Source organism: Zootermopsis nevadensis, unplaced genomic scaffold (genome assembly GCF_977971745.1).
Source record: "Zootermopsis nevadensis isolate Lab colony 2312 unplaced genomic scaffold, Znev_1.0 Znev_ptg000019l, whole genome shotgun sequence".
NCBI lineage: Eukaryota > Metazoa > Arthropoda > Insecta > Blattodea > Termopsidae > Zootermopsis > Zootermopsis nevadensis.
Window position 1 is genome coordinate 3,772,512 of NW_028259151.1, and position 21,821 is coordinate 3,794,332.

Consider the following 21,821-nt stretch of genomic DNA (forward strand, 5'->3'; position numbering starts at 1 on the left):
CTGTTAGTTTTGAATGGAAGCTTTTTATATTAGTTTTGGATTTTGTGTACCAAGTTCCGTGAAAGAAAACATTTTCTGATACATTATATGTGAATATAATTTAGTAAAGGTTAAATGATTATTTAGGAGATTAGCCAATCAATCTGTTGATGGCTGTCTTCTTGGTTGTTACGCCTGATGATGGAGGCAGCAAGGACCTCTGAAACGACTGTAAACATCTACCAGACTACATGGCACAATAACCCAGAAGACAGCCATCTTGAGGTTCACCGCAGTGAAAACCTCAAATCCTACATAACTAATCTGTTGATATTATGTTCTGTTACAAAAAACTAGTAACTTATTATTCTGTCTGTAATAATGTTGTTTGAAGTCTGAAAGAATAAATTACCCTGATACTTTTTCTTCTTGTCTTATCTTCTCTTTGGGAACTACGTAATTCTAATGAAGCTGGGAATTTTATTTGATTTTCCTTAGTCTTTTCAGGTAGGTGTCATGATGACACTTGTGTTAAGAGAGAATGACCTGCTTTCTTCCCAATCATTTGCTTATGTTATAAACATATAAGATAGAGAAATAAAGTCATCAGAAAGAGGATTGAGAAACCTTGCTTAAACAATAAGAAATATATGGTAGCCTTAAAAACTGTATATTTATGTGTTTAGTACTTTTATGGTATACATAGATTGTACATTCTTAAGGGAATCATATGTAGGATTGTTAAAAATATTTATTATTTATCTAGCACACTTTATAGTCTTCCATTTAACAAATTCAAAAAGTTTGAATTCCATTTACAGACTTATATAATTTTATTATTATCTCACATTGTTATAATAATGATATGTTGTTTGCAGCCCGATGTTCTAGAAACAAAACTGTCAACCCTGAATGTAGATGGTGTCTCTAATCTGCTTACTAAAGTTGATGATATGAGTTCATCCTTCTTACCAAGCTACACAAGTGTTATACACGAGAACAATATCAATGGTCGAGTATTACTACACTGTGACTTGGATGAACTGAAGAAGGTATGTATAACTGTTAATTTAATTAATAACATTAAAATTAATTTAGGTAACTGTAAATAGTGTTTTATAACCCCCATTTCAAATTAAATTTTTCCATGTCTTCTAGAATGTCCTGTGAAATACTGGTACAGTTAACTTTTTAAAATAAACAAGATCCAACTGAATGTAATTGTAATGTATGCAAGTTGGTGAAATCCTTAGATCATACATATTTTTGCAGTATTTTTTTATAATTTCCTACAGAAAAGAGACTGAAACCTTGCACTAGTGGAGGAAATGATCTCTCTTCATACGTCTTACATACCAATAGTTTATTTAAACAAAAAAGTGGAACACAGCTTCTTACTTTATTTTTGAAAATATAAGAATCTGTTCACAAAGTAAGAGAAACTTTACCCAACTTTTTCTTTGTTGCCTGGTACACATTGCAGTGACAGTCATTTCTGTCCAAAATATCCATGTACTTGCAGTTGATAAGAAGGCATTCAGGCTGGCGAACTCTGAATTAGGAACCACTTATAGTTATACTCTTTATAGTTTTCAGTAACATCCAATTGCCATAAAAATAAATTAATTTAATTAAATTTATATAACAGCATGATCATTTTTTTTCTTCTCTCCCCCATCAGTCTTTCGACTGGTTTGATGTGGTCCTCCATTTTTGCCTATCTTGTGCCAATCTCTTCATTTCCACATATTTTTGCAACCCACATCCTCAAAAATCTGCGTCACATATTCCAATCTTTGTCTTCCCCTACAATTCTTCCCTTCAACTGTTCCTTCCATTATGAAATTAACCAATCCTAGGTGCCTCAGAATGTGTCCCACCATCCTATCTCTTCTTCTCTTAAGATTTTTCCATAGGCTTCTTCCTTCACCTATCCTGTCTAAGACCAGCTCATTTCATACTTTATCAGTCCACTTAATTTTCAACATCATTCTATAGCACCACATTTCAAATGCTTCTATCCTCCTTCTTTCTGGCTTTCCCACTCGTCTGTCTTTATACTTCAGCCCTACCTTCCTCAAGATTTCAAACATCTTATTCTGTTTTACGTTGTCAAAAGCCTTCTCCAAGTCTACAAATGCCATAATTGTATCTTTATTTTTCTTAATCCGTCCTTCTATTATTAAACGTAAGGTCAGAATCGCCTCTCGAGTACCCATACTTTTTCTAAAACCAAACTTATCCTCATCTAGAGCCTCTTCAACTTTCCTTTCTATTCTTCTGTATATTATTCTAGTTAATAATTTTGATGCATGAGATATCAAGCTAATTGTGCGGTACTTATCACATTTGTCCGCTCTCGCTTTCTTGGGAAGTGCAAAGATAATGCTGTTTTGGAAGGCTGATGGTATTTCTCCAGACTCATAGATTTTGGACACCAGATTGAATAACCTTCTAGTTCATTCATCCCCCATAGATTGCAATAATTCTGAAGGTATCTCTTCTACTCCCACTGCCTTGTTTGAGCCTAAGACTTTCAGATCTCTGTCAAATTCAGATTGTAGTACTGGATCCCCTATTTCCTCCATATCAACCTCCTTTACTTCCTCAGTCACACTGTTGGACAATGTTTCCCCCTGATACAGGCCTTCAATGTATTCTTTCCATCTATCTGCTCTTTCTTCTGTGCTTAACAGTGGTTTTCCATCTGCACACACACTTATTTTTCATTTCTCCAAAATTCTGTTTGATCTTCCTGTATGCTACATCAATTTTACCTTAAATCATTTCTTTTTCAACTTCTTCACACTTCTCTCAGCCATTTTTCTTTTGCTGCTTTGCACTTTCTGTTGATTTCATTTCTAAGTAATCTGTACTGCTTTCTTCCTTCTTTATCTCGTGAAGTTTTGTATTTTCTTCTTTCATTCATACATTTTAGTATTTCTTCAGTTACCCATGGTGTTTTTCCTCCTCCTTTCTTTCTACCTATAATTTATTCCCCAGCCCTAACTATTTCCTTCTTTGGTATGCTCCATTATTCTTCCGTCAAATTACTTTCAGTATTTTTGTTTAACCCTGAGCCAACAGCCTCTGAGAACTTCAACTTCAACTTTTAATCTGTCGATGTCCCATCTGTTTGTACAATGTTTTTATTTACTCTTTTGAATTTCAGCCTACACTTTATCATCACTAAATTATGATCTGAATCAATGTCTGCCCCTGGGCATGCTCTGCAATCCAAAATTTGATTTCCGAATCTCTGTCTAACATAATATAATCCAGCTGGTACCTTCCTGTATTCCCCAGTCTTATCCATGTGTATCTTCTTCTCTTGTGGTTTTTAAAAAGAGTGTTTGCTACAACTAGTCGATGTTTTTCGCAAAATTCCAAAAGCCTACTTTCTCTTCATTCGTTTCTCCTAGACCATATTCTCCGGTAATATTGCCTTCTTTTCCTTCTCCTACTATGGCATTCCAGTCTCCCATGATTATCAAATTTTCATTTCCTTTTACATACTTAATTAGTTCTTCGATTTCCTCATATATTTTCTCTATTTCATCTTATTCAGCTTATGAGGTGGGCATGTAAACCTGTAAGATGGTTGTTGTTTTTGGTTTCATTTCAATTCTGATAACATTTGAAAGCAATTAGGCTCACAAATTCTTGCTCATTAGTACACAGCAAACAGCAGAGTAAACTATTGTTGTTTTATAGGTTCTTCAAATGAATTTTGGCGACTGGGAGTTATTCCGCATGCTCGTCGTGTCTCTGAGAGAACAGGAGCTTGCAGTTGTCACCCACCAGGAAGAATTAGGTTCAAAAAATGTCCGGTTTGCTGACCCTTCTCGTCAAGTTACATTGCAAGCACCAGAAAGGAAGGGTAAACAATTAATTGAAGTAATTTAGGATTTCAGGCTCTTATGGTGGCAAGCATGAAGATGGCTGTCTTCTGGGTTATAGTGCCATGTAATCTGGTAGAAGTTTACTTTCATTTCAGAGATGCTTACTGCCTCTCCAGACTACATGGTGCTACAACCCAGAAAACAGCCATCCTCTCTAACAATAGTTATTCTCATCATTATGGATTGGGCTGTTTAGATATTCTAGGTTCAAATTTAATGAAGACATTATTTTAAATTATAAATACAGAAATACTTCATTTCTTTGATTTTTAGACATTGTTGATTGTAAGAAATACAATTCATTAAATTAGTTTTAGGTTTTCAGGAAGAAAGATGTTATATTGTTTCTTAGATGCCATCAAATGTAAGATGTACCCTAATTTCAGAAATTTTAAAATGTGAGAAAAAGTGTCTTAAGAGTCAAGGAAATACCATATTTAAAATTACTGTAGGTCGCATAACTCATCTTCAGTTTCTTCTTCCATAGAATTTTCCTTTTTTAACAAAGCGCCAGAAATATCACATTATAAACAAAATATTTTAGACATCTCCTTTATTGAAGCTTACATTATGATTTAATTTTGATGAGATAGAATTTTAAATATGGCTTTCTGAAAATAAATGGTCTTTGTTTGAAATCTGTTTTACATTTTCAGCATCTCTACCAACCTATTTAAATTAAATTTACATTTTGTTCTTTTCCTTGTTCAAAGGTGTATTTTTGGTATACAAGTGATTTTAAAATTTGTATTGCTTTAAGCTTGAAGAATTAATTTACCTCCCTGTTTGAAATTGTATTCTGAACTTATTACATAACTTTAATACGTTGTTTGCATGAATATATTTCCTGAACTTTAATTTGATAATCAGCCCAATACACTTTGCTTACAATATTCACACGTCAGGCAGCAAATTAGCTTTTGGACACTCTCTCTCTCTGTGCACAGTTATACACAGATATACCTTCTAAGGTAAAAATAAGTATATGAATAAATAACAGGAACATATTAGCTCTATCCTGTCCCATTTAAATATTCTGCATTTATCTTCACTCCAAAAATGTGTAATAAGATTGTCTCCAGCTACAAGCTGACAGTCACAGACTGAATCTCCAACCACATCAGTACCCTAAGGATGAGGACAAAGATGGTTCTCAAAGCATTAGTTTTTTGTTATTTTTTTTCACCTTTTAACCACCTGACACATCTGGTAGCCCGAGAGAATTTTATTGTATCAAGTCACTGTGAAAACTGCAGTTCATAGATCCAAAAATGTAATTGAAAAATTTAGTAGATTTGTAAAATGTAGTACAATTCTGAAAGCAGTAATTAAGAAGATACATTGAGTATGACTGGTAATTTTAGCACTGTTCAGTTTGATCTACTAACATCATTAATAAACCATAAATGAATGAAGCATGAACAACTAGTAGATGAACATGGTTTCATAAAAACAAAAAAGATGGGATAAATATAAGAACAGAGAAGTCAGCAAATAATATTTACACTTATATGTATTTTAACATTAGATGGAAAGGGAATAAGACTTTTACATTGTGATAAACTTGTTTTGGTCCATTTGCAAGTATTAGCATAAAGTGTGCATTGATATTAAATTAGGATCATAATGTTTAAGGTTCAAATCCATATTGGAAACTACCATAATTTCTGGAAGAATATTAAAAGCATAAGTTTTCTGTGAAATGTTAATAATTGGTTAAACATTCAGTGGGTACTGATGCTATAATGATTTTCTCACTATTGTGACGTAGGTTGGTTCTTATGCCCTTTATTGTCAACCCTTGCTGTTTGGAGTCTGCTGCCTTGAATACGATCTGACAAACACTTTTACACGGGAATCCACACATTAATCACAAGCTCAACGCTTCTCGGTCTTCCTGTCGCCGTGCCCTCCAGCTTACTCTCTCGATGCTACTTCACCACACCCAGGAATGCGACTTTGTTTATATCCCCCTCCCAAGATGTTGAAAGTTCCAGACCAAGCAGCCTGGAAGTCAGGTGGCACCTCCCCTCCAGCGCAAGGCCCCAGCACCCACGGCGACGCGTCACACTATGTTGTTCAAAACTGTAATCATTTCCTAATAGTGATAGGAAGTAAATTTGTTTCTGTGTTTGATGCTTCTGAGAATATATGAATTTTGGAGCTATAAGATTTGTGGCCAGTCTCTTTTTTGTTTTAGAATTGACTTGAGATTATATATATCCCCTGAGACCTTGTGTGCCGAGGAATAAGTAGAGCTTTTGTAGGTTATGGTCTTCTGGGTTGAAAAAAAGACAAAGGATCACAAACAGTCTGGCCAGTCAGAACCACTTACTCATTTCCATTCTTTTAATAGAGGCAGCGTTTTTCTCTGAAACTGATAACAATCTGCAAGACTACATGGTATCACAACCCAGAAGGCTACAGCCTGAAGTCTTAATGTTGTGTAAACCTTAAGTCTCATACTGGGAACGATCCGTTCTTCAAGTGCCTGAGCACTGCGGATCCCAACTTTTCGTTGGCTTGATCTATAGACATTTGGTAGGACTCCTTGGACGAGGGATCAGCCCATCACAAGGCCTCTACCTGTACACAGGACAGCACAACACAGAAAAACATGGCTTGAGTGGGATTCGAACCCACAGTCCCAGCGACCAAGCGGCACAAGGCCAACGCCTCAGACCGTGTGGCCACTGCATACCCCTTAAGTCTCATACAAAATATAAAGTACTAAGTTACTGAAGGATAGGTAACAGAATGTCTGTACAGTTGTATCAGAGGATTGAATTTTTTTTAGAGAGATTGCCAATCAAAGTGAGGCTTATAGATGTGGGAGTTTGAGAATATTGTTGAAGTTCACTGTGTTAGGGGATGGTATAAGAAGAGGGATGTGATAGTCTAATACTCTTTCTCAATTTTGAGAAATCTCATACTATAAAATGTTAATATTTAGAAATTATACATAATTGCCTATTTGGACAAAACAGAAATAATGGAAATATGACAAGGGAAGGTTCTTCATATAACTTTTGTCCACATATAAAGCATATATTGAGGCATGAGGGAGTTTAATAATTAGTGTTTAAATGATATTTTATTGTTCATTGCAGTGTTTCTAAATACAATATTCTAATGGGAATGTGTTTTGTTAACAGGTATCAATCCAAAAACTAGTGGACAGCTTGAAAAGGAAAAGTCATCATCTCGTGGTGATGCTAGATCAACCAACAAGCAAACAATAATGGAGAAACAGGTAAACATTTCCTCACAGTGTTGTGTTCTACTATAATTTTTTCCAAGTTAAGAGTGTGGTTTTTAATCAATCTGACGTCAAATTAAATCAGATACAGAGGTCTGCACATACAGTCAACTCTCTACAACAACAACACACTCGAGAGTCTGTGCGCACACACACACACACACACATTCTCTCGCACTGTCCTTCGAGTCTATCTGGTCCCCGAGCTCTGCTCTTCACACTCTTCTCCTACAAGTCGGCCCTTAACACCCCACTGGACACACGCTGGCCCCTCGGCCGCCCCGGTCCACGTACCCGGTGCTTGCTCATGCAGCCGACCCGTCCTTACTTGGCGTCGGCTCGTAGCACCCCACTGGACACTTGCTGGCTCCTCGGCCGCCACGGTCCACGTACCCGGTGCCTGCTCACGCAGCCGACCCGTCCATACTCGGCGTTGGCCCGTACCAACCAACCAAAAAGCTAACTGAGGGCAGAGGCCTGCGTAAGCGCAAGCATCGTCCCTACCTAGGTGAAACCATTCCTGCGCACAAGACGCATTGCTGGAAATGGTAAACGGTCTTAATATAAGAACGGAAATTTTGCTAACGCTAACGGGGTCTGTGATGTGAACATTACCTGTCCCCCTTGACTCATTTCTGCCCCTTTGCTTGTGCTGACATTCACACATTTCAGAAAGTGCATACTAGTCTGACCTTTTTTTTTCTTCCTTAGTTCTGTTGCTATAATCTCTATAGCTTCCATTATTTTTAAAATTGCAAAATCTTGTGGCCACTGGGCCACAACATTAAAATTTTAAAAACATGCTCTGAATAAATGATCAGGATTTTGGCATTCAAAGGGTAGATTATGATATTAAGGGGGAATTTGGAATCAGCTTAGATACCAATTATATATTTCTCAGTGTTGAAAGAAATGTTCTACAGTACTTTAAATTATGGCTGATCTTGAAAATTTGGTTACTTATTTAGCATTTCTGTTACATGAACTGTTTTTATTTATATTTACTGCCACAATACAGTTATTGAATCAATTAAATTTTAAGTAATATGGAAAATATAAATGAGAATTTAATTGTATTTTTTTCCCTGTGCTTGAACATTGATGTCTGCAGTATCAGGTACGGTATGTGCAATTACATATGTCTATGTTATACATTAATATGCTGTATTGGATGTTTATAATCAGTTGTATTTAGTCTGTTACAGACTTTATCTTAGTTCGTTAATTAATTAATCAACCCATGTAGTTTGTGAGAGATGAATAGAACTTCATTCATTGTTCTGTTACACTACATTCATATTGTGGAGTTGTGTTGAGGTCATATGAACACTAGTAACTGTTACTGTTTATTCCTCTTCAGTGCATTAGTCTTCATCTATATATTGCACCCATGAATACAACTGTTTTTAAACTAATACAGACCCTAGCTTATACTTGCATATTTTCATTTAGCTGCATTATTAATAATTATTATTTACATCCTTCCACATTCATATAGGTATTCTATTGGATTATTTATCCAAATTTACAAGATTACAAGTGCTACAAATAGTGAATTAACATTTGAGTTGCCAGTCGTGATCCTGCCAAAAATAATACATTTTAGCACATCATTAATTTGTAAAAGTCAGCATTTAAGATAATTACTCTCAAAACTGTTTAATTTATTTGTTCATGGTTTATTTAATGATGCTGTTAGTAGCTCAGAGTATGTAGTGTTGAATGAGAGGGTGATAATTAATAATGAACTGGAATGCTGTTACTACTTATAACATTCATATACTTGCTATTTCTCATACTGAGACTCAAGGGAGATAGGTTATTGAACAACTCTTGACTTGTAACAGATGGACTTACATTAAAAAAAAACCAATCCTCAGCCTTTCTGTTGACATATCTGCTATTCTGCAATAATACGTCTGTATGACCTTGAAAATGTAGTATAGGATGAGACATGAACATCTTATATTAAAACAGCTCTTTTTAATTTCTGCTAAATTTACTTAGGCATTTAAAATTTCATGATAATAAAGTAAAATCTGTCAGATGTGATGATTACTGTTATTAAAACATTGTAGAATACTTTTAATTAATTCTTACTTAATTCATTATTATAATAATGTTGTAGCTTTGGACTAAAGTCGGACTTTAGTTGTTAAGAGGTAAGTGATTTTAAAAAAATAAATGCATTACACCCAGAATAAGACACTTCTCCTGAAGTCCACTATTTCTTTATTTTACTCTTATTCCTTCATTAAAATAAACTGTAGTGTTAGTGAACACTAGGATGTTTGTATTGCTGACGTACGTACCACCTGTTTTTAATTACTTGAAATACCCAGTCATAATTTCTTTCCTATTTGATACTCATGTATCTGTTATAAACATGCATGGATTTAACAAACATTCCTCCACATTATGATCAAGATGATCAGTTGGAACTTTGTTGCTGAAAACTCTTCTTGTTATGAATACCCTTTGTGTAACCATATTGTTGTTCCAGAGACCATTGTAAATGGAACAGTGTTTTCAAGTATAATTCTTAGACCATGCAGGAAGTATGACAGTTTTTTTAAATTTTTTATTCTGTTCCACACTATTCAGGCAGACACTGCAATAATTAGGAAATAAATTATTTATTCTGTTGTTAATAATAGTTTAATAATTTATTGAAATGTTTATTTGGAGTTTTAAAACTTTGCATATTGTGTAGTATATTAGAATATAAAATAAGCAAACAAACTATTAACACTACAAATGACACTAGTGCTAAACACATTTCGACCTCAAGAGGTCATCATCAGTGGCAAAAGGGAATTAATTTATATAATCAAAAATGGTTTTAAAAAAATAAATCATGATGTCAAGTTCCTTACAAAACCATAACAAGCAACACTACACTAGATGTTTGGTTTCACAGGAGTTGTACTCTGCACTTAGCTATTGGTCCAATGCTGGCCGTTGCTGGTCTGCGGCAAGCAGAGGTCGAAACCCATTTGGCATTAGTGTCATTTATAGTGTTAATAGTTTGTTTGTTTGCTTATTTTATATTGTTTATTTGGAGGTTAAAATGGTACTTTTTAATTTTGTTTGAAACATCCCTTTGCACTTGAAATTGAGTGCTTTGAAGAGTACTGTTAGTGCAGCTCTATTTTTTATTAGTAAATAAAGTTATAGCTGCATGTTTTAAAGTGTGAGCATCATTTTTAACCCTTCTAAAAGGTTTAAAACATAAAGCATGAAGCTGTGTATATTATGTGTTTGTACATGTCTATGCAATGTTTAAAATATTATGGTGAAGCCACATTAATATGACTATAACACTAATGTCTATGCACACTTGCATTGTTAAAACAGTATTTATTATTTATATTATGACTTAAGATGGCTGTCTTCTGAGTTGTATGGGACAAGAGGTGTGCACCAGGTATTGGTTGGGAAGCCTGAGGGGAAGAGACCACTGGGAAGCTCTAGATGTAGATGGGAGGATAATGTCAGGCAGGATCTATGGGAGATAGGAGTTGAAGGAGACTGGATTTTGTTGGCCCAGGACAGGGTCCGGTGGAGAGCTTTGGTTAATTCGGTGATGAACCTTTGGGTTTGGTAAGCCATCTAGTTAGTTAGTCTTCTGAGTTGTTGCACCGTGTAAGCTGGTAGAAGTTTACCAATGATGGAGGCAGCAAGGACCTCTGAAATGTCAGTAAACATTTACCAGACAACATGGTGCAACAACCCAGAAGGCATCCATCTTCAAACTCACTTGCCTGAAGACCTCAAATCCTATTATGACATGTTCATATAATTACTAAATAATCATATTAATATGTAAAGACGATTATGAATTTTTTAAAATGATGTATGCACATAAAAAGATGTAGCCATGACTTTGTTATATGGTAATAAAGAAAAAGAGTTGTGTAGAATTTCCACTTTAAATAATGTTCTTTCATTTGTAAGAAACGTTGTTAGACTCAATTTGAAAAACACTGTTCTGAATTTTAGAAACTAGTGTAGCAATGCCATCACACTAGAGACAGATGAAAGTGTTGTTAACAAGGATAGCTGTATTTGTCATTGGACCTAAATCCCTAAATAATGTAATCCTTTGTTGTATTGTTATAGCAAGTTATAAACAACAGAAAGGTAGAATTGAAACCACAAAGTGAATAATGTGAAAAGCTAAAATATATAAATCTTGTTTATGTTACAGATGTACTCTGTTTTTCTGGAAGTGTGTTAACTCTTTGTCTTGAAAGTAATTTGTTTGGCAGAAATTAATTTCCCATTAATATAGTTTTTCAGATATTAATTGGATATGTGGTCAATATATATGCATATCAATAAATAGTAGTAGAAGGTTTTGTTAATAAGTGGTTGGAGGGTAAGGTATTTTGAGATAAAACTCATAAAATTGTTAATGTTCTCATTACAGTACCTAGAAACTTATGGAATGTTTCTGCCCATTCCCTAACAATCTTAGTACTGGTAATGAAGAAGGAATATAATTACTGCCAAATCAAAAGAGCCTCATAACAAATAATTTTAGCATCATAATTAACAAAGATACAGAGTTATTTTAAAGTAGTGTATGAAGGTGCTGCCAGAATTGTGTGTATTATGTGATTGTTGCAGGTGACACTGGAAGAGCAGATGATATGTGGTGCCCTGCAAACACTGAATGAAGAAGCTTGTGAAGATGTCATGGAGGAAACTGAAGAGGAAGTAGCGACACCATATAAGGTCACAAGTTTAGCCCCACCATCTGAGTTAGGTGAGTCTTCTGTCATCATCAACTTGAGGACCAGGTCTGGGGACAAGGATGAAAATAGTTTAGGTGACATTCACAAGATAGAGGATTTTATTTGAGACATTGTGCATTCATCACTTAACTTGTAAAAAATTACCGTTGTCACCATTTTTATTGCCACTAATGCCACCATCATAAATTTAATACTGGGAATATAATTGAAATTATGTATTATAGTGATGTTCATGCCAACCTCTTCATGTCTCTAACAGAGTCAGTGGATCTACTAATGATAGTCCCATACCTATTTAATTTCCAACTGAGACATCTGTGTGCTTTGGTTGGGTCTTGGGAAATCCTACACTTAATTCATACCACTAAATTGGCTTTCATAAATTAGAATTCATGCTATGATATGTGGAACATGTTTAGGTCAACTATAATGAAAGTTTTGAAATCCATGACATAGGAATGTAAGGAATATCTGTGCATAATAAACAGCACATCTTCGAGTATTCTTTTGTGAAGATTTGTGTGTGAAAATATACAGCCATGCTCTCTGGACCATGTGTGATGATTGGTAGAGAAGTTTTATAACCCCATTTCTGGAACTCAACATGATATGAAATCTATGTGTATGTTATTACATGGGAAACATTAACAAGTAAGTATGAAAGTAACCGCTGTCAACTTTAAGTGGGCAGGAAATAAAGTAGGCCTTCTGCAACCATTCACTGCTCCATAACACTTCTTTTCTGTATATATTTGCATTAAGAGCAGTGCATTGTACATGTATGCTAATAGACTGAAGTGTTTACCCAGCATGTGTAGACTGTGTATGCAAATATGATAAATGATTCTTGTATTTTAACTGATATTCTTTATAGAGTTTATTTTTTTATTTCTCTTTTGTTGTCATTCTGTTATATTGTTCACTTTCTAGAATCATTGATGATTTCATACTGGATACATGCATGAAAGAAATGGTAGTAGGTAATATAGTTTGTTGATCATATTTCTGTACATCACAATAACTTGAAAATTCTAAATGTGGAGGCACTGAAATCAGAATTATTGCCACTTCTTGATTTATTGTAGTTTTGTCACTGTTACAGTATCTTTAACATTTATGAACGGAGATCTTCACACCATAAACTTTGGGTTGGACCAATGAAACAACTTGGTTGTCATTTAATCTGATTGGCAATAAAACCGTTTCATTTATTAAAGTATATTGGATCTCACAAAGCAGTTTGCAAAACAGATTATTCAAATTGAGATTTGCTGTATAAGAACTCTGTATCATACTGCAATAAAAATCCGGGGCCAAATTACCAGTTAGTTGTAAAGATAAGTTTCATGAAGGTAGATTAGAAATAGAACATGAAAAAAAAATTTGTATGTGTTTAGAAGATTTTATCCTGTGAGAACATGTAGGTTTGCTTTTTGTAGAGAGTATTATTTTTGTAAAATTTGCTTCAAAGCCCATGTTGGATGTAGTAACTTTGAATGATTAAGTACGTTCTGTGAATTTGTCTCAGGTGTCTTTATGCTGTATTTGCACTTCCAGCTGTCAAATAGCCAAAGAATAAATAACTTTGCATGATCAGTATTTGTACATAAAAATAGATTATTCGTAGTTTCTTTATGCCCACTGTACTCAATGATGGGCTAATAAAATATTAATTACAGAATTGCATGATGGATTTTATTTGGAGGGAGACATGCTTGGGAGTACTTAATTGTAATATATGGATAACATTGTGTTTTGATAGTTGCAATAAAGATATTTTAATTATTGAATTTAATCCTACCCTTTCCTTTAATATGAATATAGCAAGTGCTTACTAGATGCTTAACCTGCTATTCAAGGCTTACTTCTGGCTTAATATTTTAAATGTTTTTTTCTGTTAGATGTACATGATTGATTGATTGAATGTTTATTGTATGTAAATGGTTAATAAGAACAACAGCAGAAAGAGTTGGTAAGACTGCATTTTCATAAGTGCTATTATGGTGTCATAACTAGTAAGTTGTACATATAGATACATTTAATAGTAACAAATTTAGGAACTACTGTTTGTCTCTTCAACTTCCTACAGTATAGTAATTGTATGCTGTAGGCATTGGATTGTGTGGCTTCATATGTGAAGTATATCTTCTAGTGTGTTAAAAGCTCTGTGACAGGTTTCTTAATCATTATTTCTCATGAACTTAGTCCCCCCCCCCCAACTTGCTAATATTATCTCAGAGTACAGTTTGCCGCATTAAAGTATGAAAAGAAACCTTGAATATGTGGATAAAGTGTCAAATTAAAATGGGTAAATATAAATAAATAAAAGCATGATTATTAATTTTTATAATTGTGTGTGTCCTGAGTCATTGAGATACCTAGAGAAAAATACCTAATACACACACATACATAGTATGAATTAGTACAAATATAAAACACTTTTTCTTTTCATGGAAGCAAGATGTAATGACATAGGGTGATCAAAAAGTTGCATAACCCATTCCTGACGCGTGTTCTGTATGTCAAAAGCTAAATTATATTGAAATTAGAAAACAAAGTTATATTAAGTGCTGGAAATGTCCACCACTTTTAACAGTGCATTGCATTTACTCTTTTCCTCATATTTTATGCAATATTGTAAAGAGTTTCTCTATCGCAGAAAGAATTTGCCAGATGAGATATTTTCGATCTGTTTAGCACAGGAGAATCAGGAACTTTATCCATTAAAACATTCTGGCAAGTTAAGTAAGGATGGGAAGCCAGGTAGTGTTCAACAGTGAATACTCGTTGCACTTGTGAAAAATACTGTTTGAAGACAACTGTTGGACTGGCACAGGCAGGTTACCACTTGACGTGACTGGCATGGATTTCTGATAGCCAGAATGATGTGTTTATTAATTCAGTCAAATTGTATTGAATTGCAACCACGAATAAATATTATAAAGTGGATTTTGTGATGTTTTGAACATCATATAGAAAAGCAAGTGTATGGAACTAAACAAGTTTGTAGATTTGCAAATTGTTGCATTGGTAGCATTTTAATATTATTGTTCACTTTATGTGTATGTATATTTATATGAGAGAGAATTTACCTAGTTAGGGTTTGGAATATGTCGTTCTAGGTGATAATGTGTAGTATTACAGGTGACATTTAATATGTTACTATTCTTCATGGTACTTTAATCGAAGATATTACTGCTGTGGAAACCTATCTCATATTTACTTTCTTTAGGCACTGAAAGTATTTTAACCAATTTTATTATATCCTAAATTAAATTAAGATACTCTGAAATAGTTGAAAATAACCATAATTTGTTAATTCCTGTAGTTTGAGGGGCAAATATTCAAAGCAAAAGGTACACATATACAGATGCAGACATCTTATTGAGAAGATTTCAAAACCTGTATTTTTATTGAAAGTTTAAATCAGTACTTTCCACACAGCTTTTGTGAGAGATTGTGTGAAATTGGTTGCAAAAGAAAATTTACCCGACAGGAAAGAATGTAAAAGCAAGGAGTTCCCTCTGATCTTGGATTTTATAGTGATATTATATATCAGTCACATTGCATTTACATAACAGTGCATGTAAGGATTAAATACAAAATATTTTCTTGTCATAATAAGTCCAAAAATACTGTTTCATATACCAGAATATGTGGTGAAATAACTGAAGAATCAACTGAAAGCAGACAGTGTACTTAACACTTATACTAAAAGAATGCAGTATTAAATTACCAATCATGGTCTGCTGCACTCATAGTTGAACATGAGACTGAAACCTGGAGATCATGTAATACTTTTCAACCACAACATAGGACATATGTTGTTTTTTCAGCTTCTTAATTGTATTCTTTTAAATAATGCTTCCAGCAATACTTGCTACTCTTCAGGTGTATCAGAAATGTTGCTATCTAAAAATGTATTTCCTTGGGTTACAAACTGTTTACAAGATCCTTTAAGTTGACTGAAAGGGAATAGGAGATTTTGGGAATTATGTGTCACAAGTTATATATATGTGACTCTGTTTAGCTGTCAGCCTATATTTCATTGGTGATTTTCTCTTTTGTTGTCTTCCTGGATGTAAGCTTAACAAACATGCTTTTCTTTCAAGGTAACTATACTCACACCCTTTGACCCATACCTTGAACACCCAAGGGGTGAAGTTACTCTGTGTTAACAACCTCTACTATGGAAATCTTTCCAAGACTCTTAAATTCAAGTGTCAGTAAACTGGTTTACCATATGACCTGCTATATTAGATATTAAACAACAGAAAAAGAAGTACCTTTTGTCGAGAGCAAGAAATGTTACCTGTGAAATCAGTATTTAAGAATAATGCCAATGAAATAAGTGAGATAGTCAGTTAGTGAGTTATATACTATAGTTGACTGGCTAGGTTGGGTTAGTTTAGAGGAGAATCAAGAAAGACAGGCATTTATTAAAAAGGGAGTAAGACAAGGATGCAGCCTATCGCCCGTTGTTTAATTTGTATGTTGAGGAAGCAATGAAGGAGGTGAAAGAAAAGTTCGGGACAGGAATAAAAGTCCAAGGGGAGAGGATAACAATGTTAAGGTTCGCTGACGATATTGCCCTTTTGGCTGAAAGGAAGGAAGATATAGAGGAATTATCGAATGGTATGAATAGATTACTCGGTGAGCAATTCGGCTTAAGGATAAACAAAAGCAAGACAAAAGTTATGGGGAGCAGTAGAAGAAGTGAAAGAATTTTGTTATTTAGGAAGCAAAATCACAAAAGATGGATGAAGCAAGGAAGACATTAAAAGCAGATTAGCACAAGCAAAAAGAACCTTCTTCAAAAAGAAAAGTCTACTAGTGTCAAAAATTGACCTGCAATTAAGAAAGATTTTTCTGAAGTTATATGTTTGGAGCACAGCGCTATACGGAAGTGAAACATAGTTAGTGGGAAAGCCAGAAAGAAGAAGGATAGAAGTGGACTGATAAAGCACAAAATGAACTGGTCTTAGACAGGATAGGCGAAGGAGGAAGTCTATGGAAAAATCTTACGAGAAGAAGAGATAGGATGGTGGGACACATTCTGATTGGTTAATTTGGTAATGGAAGGAACAGCTGAAGGGAAGAATTGTAGGGGGAGACAAAGGTTGGAATATGTGACGCAGATTTCTGAGGATGTGGGCTGCTAAAAATATGTGAAAATGAGGAGACTTGCGCAAGATATACAAAAATGGGGAACCACATCAAACCATTCTGAAGACTGGTGACAAAGAGAGAGGTTTGATTATGTTTGGTTAGGTTAACTGTTCATTCAGTCACTTGGTCAGTAATCAGTATTTTATAACAGTATATTGTAGAACAGTTAGAAAGCATGTAAGCATTGCTTACCATGAGCAAGAAATTGTGATTTCAATTATCTGTATTTTTAAAGTTTGTATGTGCTGAAAATCTTGGCTCATCACCCTTCTCGTTAAGTTCAAGATCATATTGCAGATATTGTCTTTCTCTCCTCTATGCCTGAACTCGGGCAGGATCTCCCTTTGTTTTCTTTGCAGGACCTGAGAAACAATCCACAATCTAGGTGTACATATCTCCATCATCATTATTATTATATGCTGTCTTAATGGATAGTGAGTAACAACACTTGACAATGATACAAAGGGCCATGCACAATCATAATTTTTTTCTCTCTCATGAATTCCTCTCATGGTCATTCAAAGGACAAAGGAAGAGAGCATCAATAGGTAGTGTATTAATTGTTCATGCAACAAGAGACTGAAGTGTAGTGTGTAGCAGAGTAAATACAATAAATTAAGAAATTTTGACATTTTATATTACTGTTAGAATGTGAGAGAAGTGAGGTAGGTTTCATGTTTTAGACTTTGTTATGGATCATTTTGAGAATTTAAAATTGCCAGTTCCATCTTTCATATTTTGTGTTAAATTCATATATTAATTAATCACTGTTCATAAATATGGAAAAGTTTTTTCAATGTAAGAAGTTTACATATTATACATGTGTGATACTGAAGATTGAGAAAAATAGTACCTGAAATGGGTTTCGAAGAGGCAGGAACATTGTGCTTTATTGCACAAGTAGAATTCCATGTCAGACAAGAATGTTCCATGTTTCTGGACAAAGGACCAGTAATACAGTAAATTTAAAACATAAAAATTGACATAATTGTTGGTCTTTTTGGGTGGTAATACCATGTGGACAGAATTTTTCTTAAAAATGCTGGTATCTACCTAAAAGTCTATATCACATTTCTATCCAGAAGACCAATATTGACATCTTCTTCCTTGAGAACCTCAGATCTCAAGTAAATGACAGCAAATATCTTAAAAAGGTAAAGGTATGTTAGTGCCTAATATTAGGTGTCAGTATTTATGTTTGTGCATTGGTATCCATGTCTTTTGACATTTTACAACAGTTTTCCTATCAGACTTGATAACAAGATTCATTATGACTCATTATATATGTGCATTTTGCAGCAGTAATGTACACTCTGTGCAACACAAATCAAGTGCTTAAACTTCTCTGAGTCTGAAACTAAAAGTGATGTGAGCAGGTGGCATAAAATTTCCAATTATTCATACTTTCCTTGTATTTGTCCATATCTGGCTTTTCTGTACCTTCCATTAATACAGGCAGCTATGCCATCAGGCTGCCCAGATTTAAGGAGCAACAAATTAAAAAGATTTCCCCACCATGAATCAAACTGATATTTGGATATTTTCTGCAGTTAATACAGTATTGTTAAATAACCGGTGAGTTATTCATTAATCCAGTTTGTTGTTTCATGTAAAGTCATAGATTAAAATTTTTCTGAGGAGGTAAGAAAAATTACACAAAACAGTAGCTTCAGATATTAACCATACAAGTATAGATGGATGGGCAGTTCAGGATAGTGATTGCTTTATTTATGTGAAGGAACCTTCAAAATATTATTATTATTGTTATTAATTCTGTTAATGTACTATAATGTTAGACTATCAGGATAAAGTGATCCTAATTTAAGTTTACATATAAACCATCTGCGCTATGTTCTTTTCTTGTTGCAAAGAATGATTTCTTATATTATCTCTCCACATGAGCTCTGTTAGTATATTGAATGTTGAGTTTAATAAGTTCTTCTTTAAATTTGTTATGTACATAATAGAATCCCAGTTTGAATCATCTGTTCTAAGTTTATAATGATTTTCCTTGGTTCTTTAAAATAATAAGATAACAAACACTTCATCTCCTATCATCTTGTCATTCATAATTATCTTCTCATATTTCACTCTACATAACTTCTGGAAGCAGTATAATTTACATAACCTACAAAATATAATGATAAAGCAAAAGATAAATATTACACTGATATCTACAGATATCAGTTGTATAATTCATGCTGAAACTTTCAAGGAGTGAAAACCATTGAAGATCGTGAATATTTAAGTATTTTATTATTTTCTGAGGTAATTGGGCTGAAAAAACAAATTTGTTGCTATATAATTGGAATCCTTACTTAAAAAGTGGTAACCCTTTCCTGCTGAACAGTAGGAAATAAATAATCCTAGCAGTGATACTATATGTGAATTATTTTATAATTAAACACCTTGTAACACATAAGATTATGATGTAATATGGAACATTAGAAGATGTGTTATTGCAAAATAATTTTAGCAAGTATCTTACCTTATGGCATATTTTGGCCAGTGTATGTAAACATTTCATATTTCTAATTTATTTTATAATGTCTTATTCCCAAATTCAGTAGTGCTACTGCCCTGAAGTATATGTACTCTGATAGCATTTCAAATTTAGGGGAAATAGTTCCTGTTTGGAGCATCATTGTAAGTGTTGTTTCACATTATAAATAGTTATCCATTAGTGTTACGCTAACAGGGTTAACAATATCTACTAAAAGGCTCAAAATTTCATCACTTCCTCTTTTCATAAAATCCGTATTGATAAAGAATGCATAATGCGTCATAACTATGAATTTGTTGGCATGGTCTTTTATATATCTTTGATAATGGGTGTGTAGTACCTTGCTCTTGATGAAGAAGTTACACTGGCTATGATGCACAGGATTAAACTCTACTTGAATGTAATATGCATGACTGAAAATCGTTTATGACATGTTGAGATTATTGTGGATGTATTTTAATTGAAATTTCCTTTTTTAATGATATTCGTGAAATTTCTCAGCATACAGCATTTCTTTTGTTTTGAAACTTAATCAGTTGGGGAAGTAGAGCATATCAATTAGATAATATGATTTATTCATGCTGTTTGAAGAGACATAATGATAACTCATTGTGTCTACTTCTGTCAGATGTTAAACTTCACAATAGCATGTTTATTGCAGCAGATCATGATTATTTGGAAATTCTAAAAATATGTGCATGTTAAATATGCCCCAGAAAATGGATAATGCCCAAAATGAATACAGTGCAAAGAAGTGTGTTCTCAGCTTGCCCCCAAGTTTTTATAGTGCAACCAACTCTTTTGAGTCCATTGGTAACTATATTTACCTCCTGCTTTAACAGTCACTACATCTGTATTATGCCTGCATGGGTTCTGCATGATTATCAGAGTAAATAGACAGTTTCCACAAACAATATTGGCCATCTGATCTTTGTAATGAAGAAACTTTTTTAAAGGTAGAAACTGAATTTTTAAATTTTATGTAGACTAGCTGTGGCATCAGCAGGTTAATGAAGCATTGTCACAAATCTTTAGGTAATTTATATGTTTGTGTTGGTGGTTGCAGTAGTTTTCAAACAGATTTCATATTACTCCGAGCAAACAGTTACCATTCAAATTTTGAGTTGGAATATATATGTGGTCATAATGCTTAAATTTGTTTTGGCACACTTTTTTAAATTTCATCCTTTCCTGTCTTTGATAACGTTATATTTGTTATGCAGTTGTTATAATAATGTTGGAAAACACACACACACACATATATATATATATATATATATATATATATATATTGTATTCTTAATTAACTTGCATGAACATCTTTTTAATTACATGAAATATTAGATGTCAGGAAAGAAGACTTTACATAACTTTTGTACTAATTCCATTATAAGGGCATTAGAATGGTACAATACTTATATAACATTGGGTTTCATTTGTAATGCTTATAAAATTAAAATCAGTGCTTGTTATACCAGAAATACATAAGAAAACAAAACAAAAAATTTTGTTGCCTCTTTAGACATTTAATAGGCAATGATATACATTCTAAGAACACTTGGTTCCAAGGAGAGTCCTTCCATCCTGGCTCTCACATAGCATTGGCCTTCTGCCAATTGATGAGTCAGACAGTAGTATTTAAATGGCATGGTATGGTAGCAACACAACTCTTGCTTTGCATAATATACAAAACATTCTACAACTATTTTAAATAGTGAGCCACATTTCTTGAGCAGATATTCATTTGTTTCAGTAAACTGTATAAATAAGGTAAGAATTTATTTTCTATTTAATTTACTCATGCTTCTCAAATGTAGCACAAATATCAGAGAAAGCTTTAAGTTTCTTTGCTGTATCTGTCTTGCATTGCTAAAGGATGAGAAAAAAGTATTGTCATTTTAAAATTTATCTTGGACCAAATAGTTCTGTCAGCTGTTCTCAGTTAAATCCCTTATAATAAACTAAATACAGTAATACTTATTTTTGTATGAACATTTCCATAACAAATGCCTCCAACAGATCCTTGGGTTCTGGGCTGATAAAATGTATACAGTATGGGGGCTATATATAACCCTATGTAGTAATATACAAATCTGGGTCCATAGAATTTCACTCTTTCAGGGTTTTGCTGTATATTTTCATTTCCATGCATAAAGGACTACATATCATTTTCATAATAAGTAAATGTATAACTATCACCTACACATATAATGAATGAAAATTGAAAAATTTAAGAATTCAAACATTAA

The 21,821-nt window shown here is 33.7% G+C and overlaps 1 protein-coding gene and 1 pseudogene across 11 annotated transcripts in view; one reads left to right on the plus strand and one right to left on the minus strand.

Annotated features, from left to right (window-relative positions):
* Positions 1-21,821, plus strand: part of Arms (Ankyrin repeat-rich membrane spanning) — a 118,870-nt gene that overhangs the window by 83,375 nt on the left and 13,674 nt on the right. For all 11 annotated transcript variants that reach the window (XM_022082389.2, XM_022082396.2, XM_022082390.2 and 8 more), the window contains 4 exons: positions 858-1,031; positions 3,694-3,859; positions 7,037-7,134; positions 11,773-11,911. In XM_022082389.2, coding sequence (XP_021938081.2) covers positions 858-1,031; positions 3,694-3,859; positions 7,037-7,134; positions 11,773-11,911 — 577 coding nt within the window. The remainder of the gene's footprint in view (positions 1-857; positions 1,032-3,693; positions 3,860-7,036; positions 7,135-11,772; positions 11,912-21,821) is intronic.
* On the minus strand, positions 2,439-3,563 carry LOC147873363 (protein CFDP2-like; annotated as a pseudogene).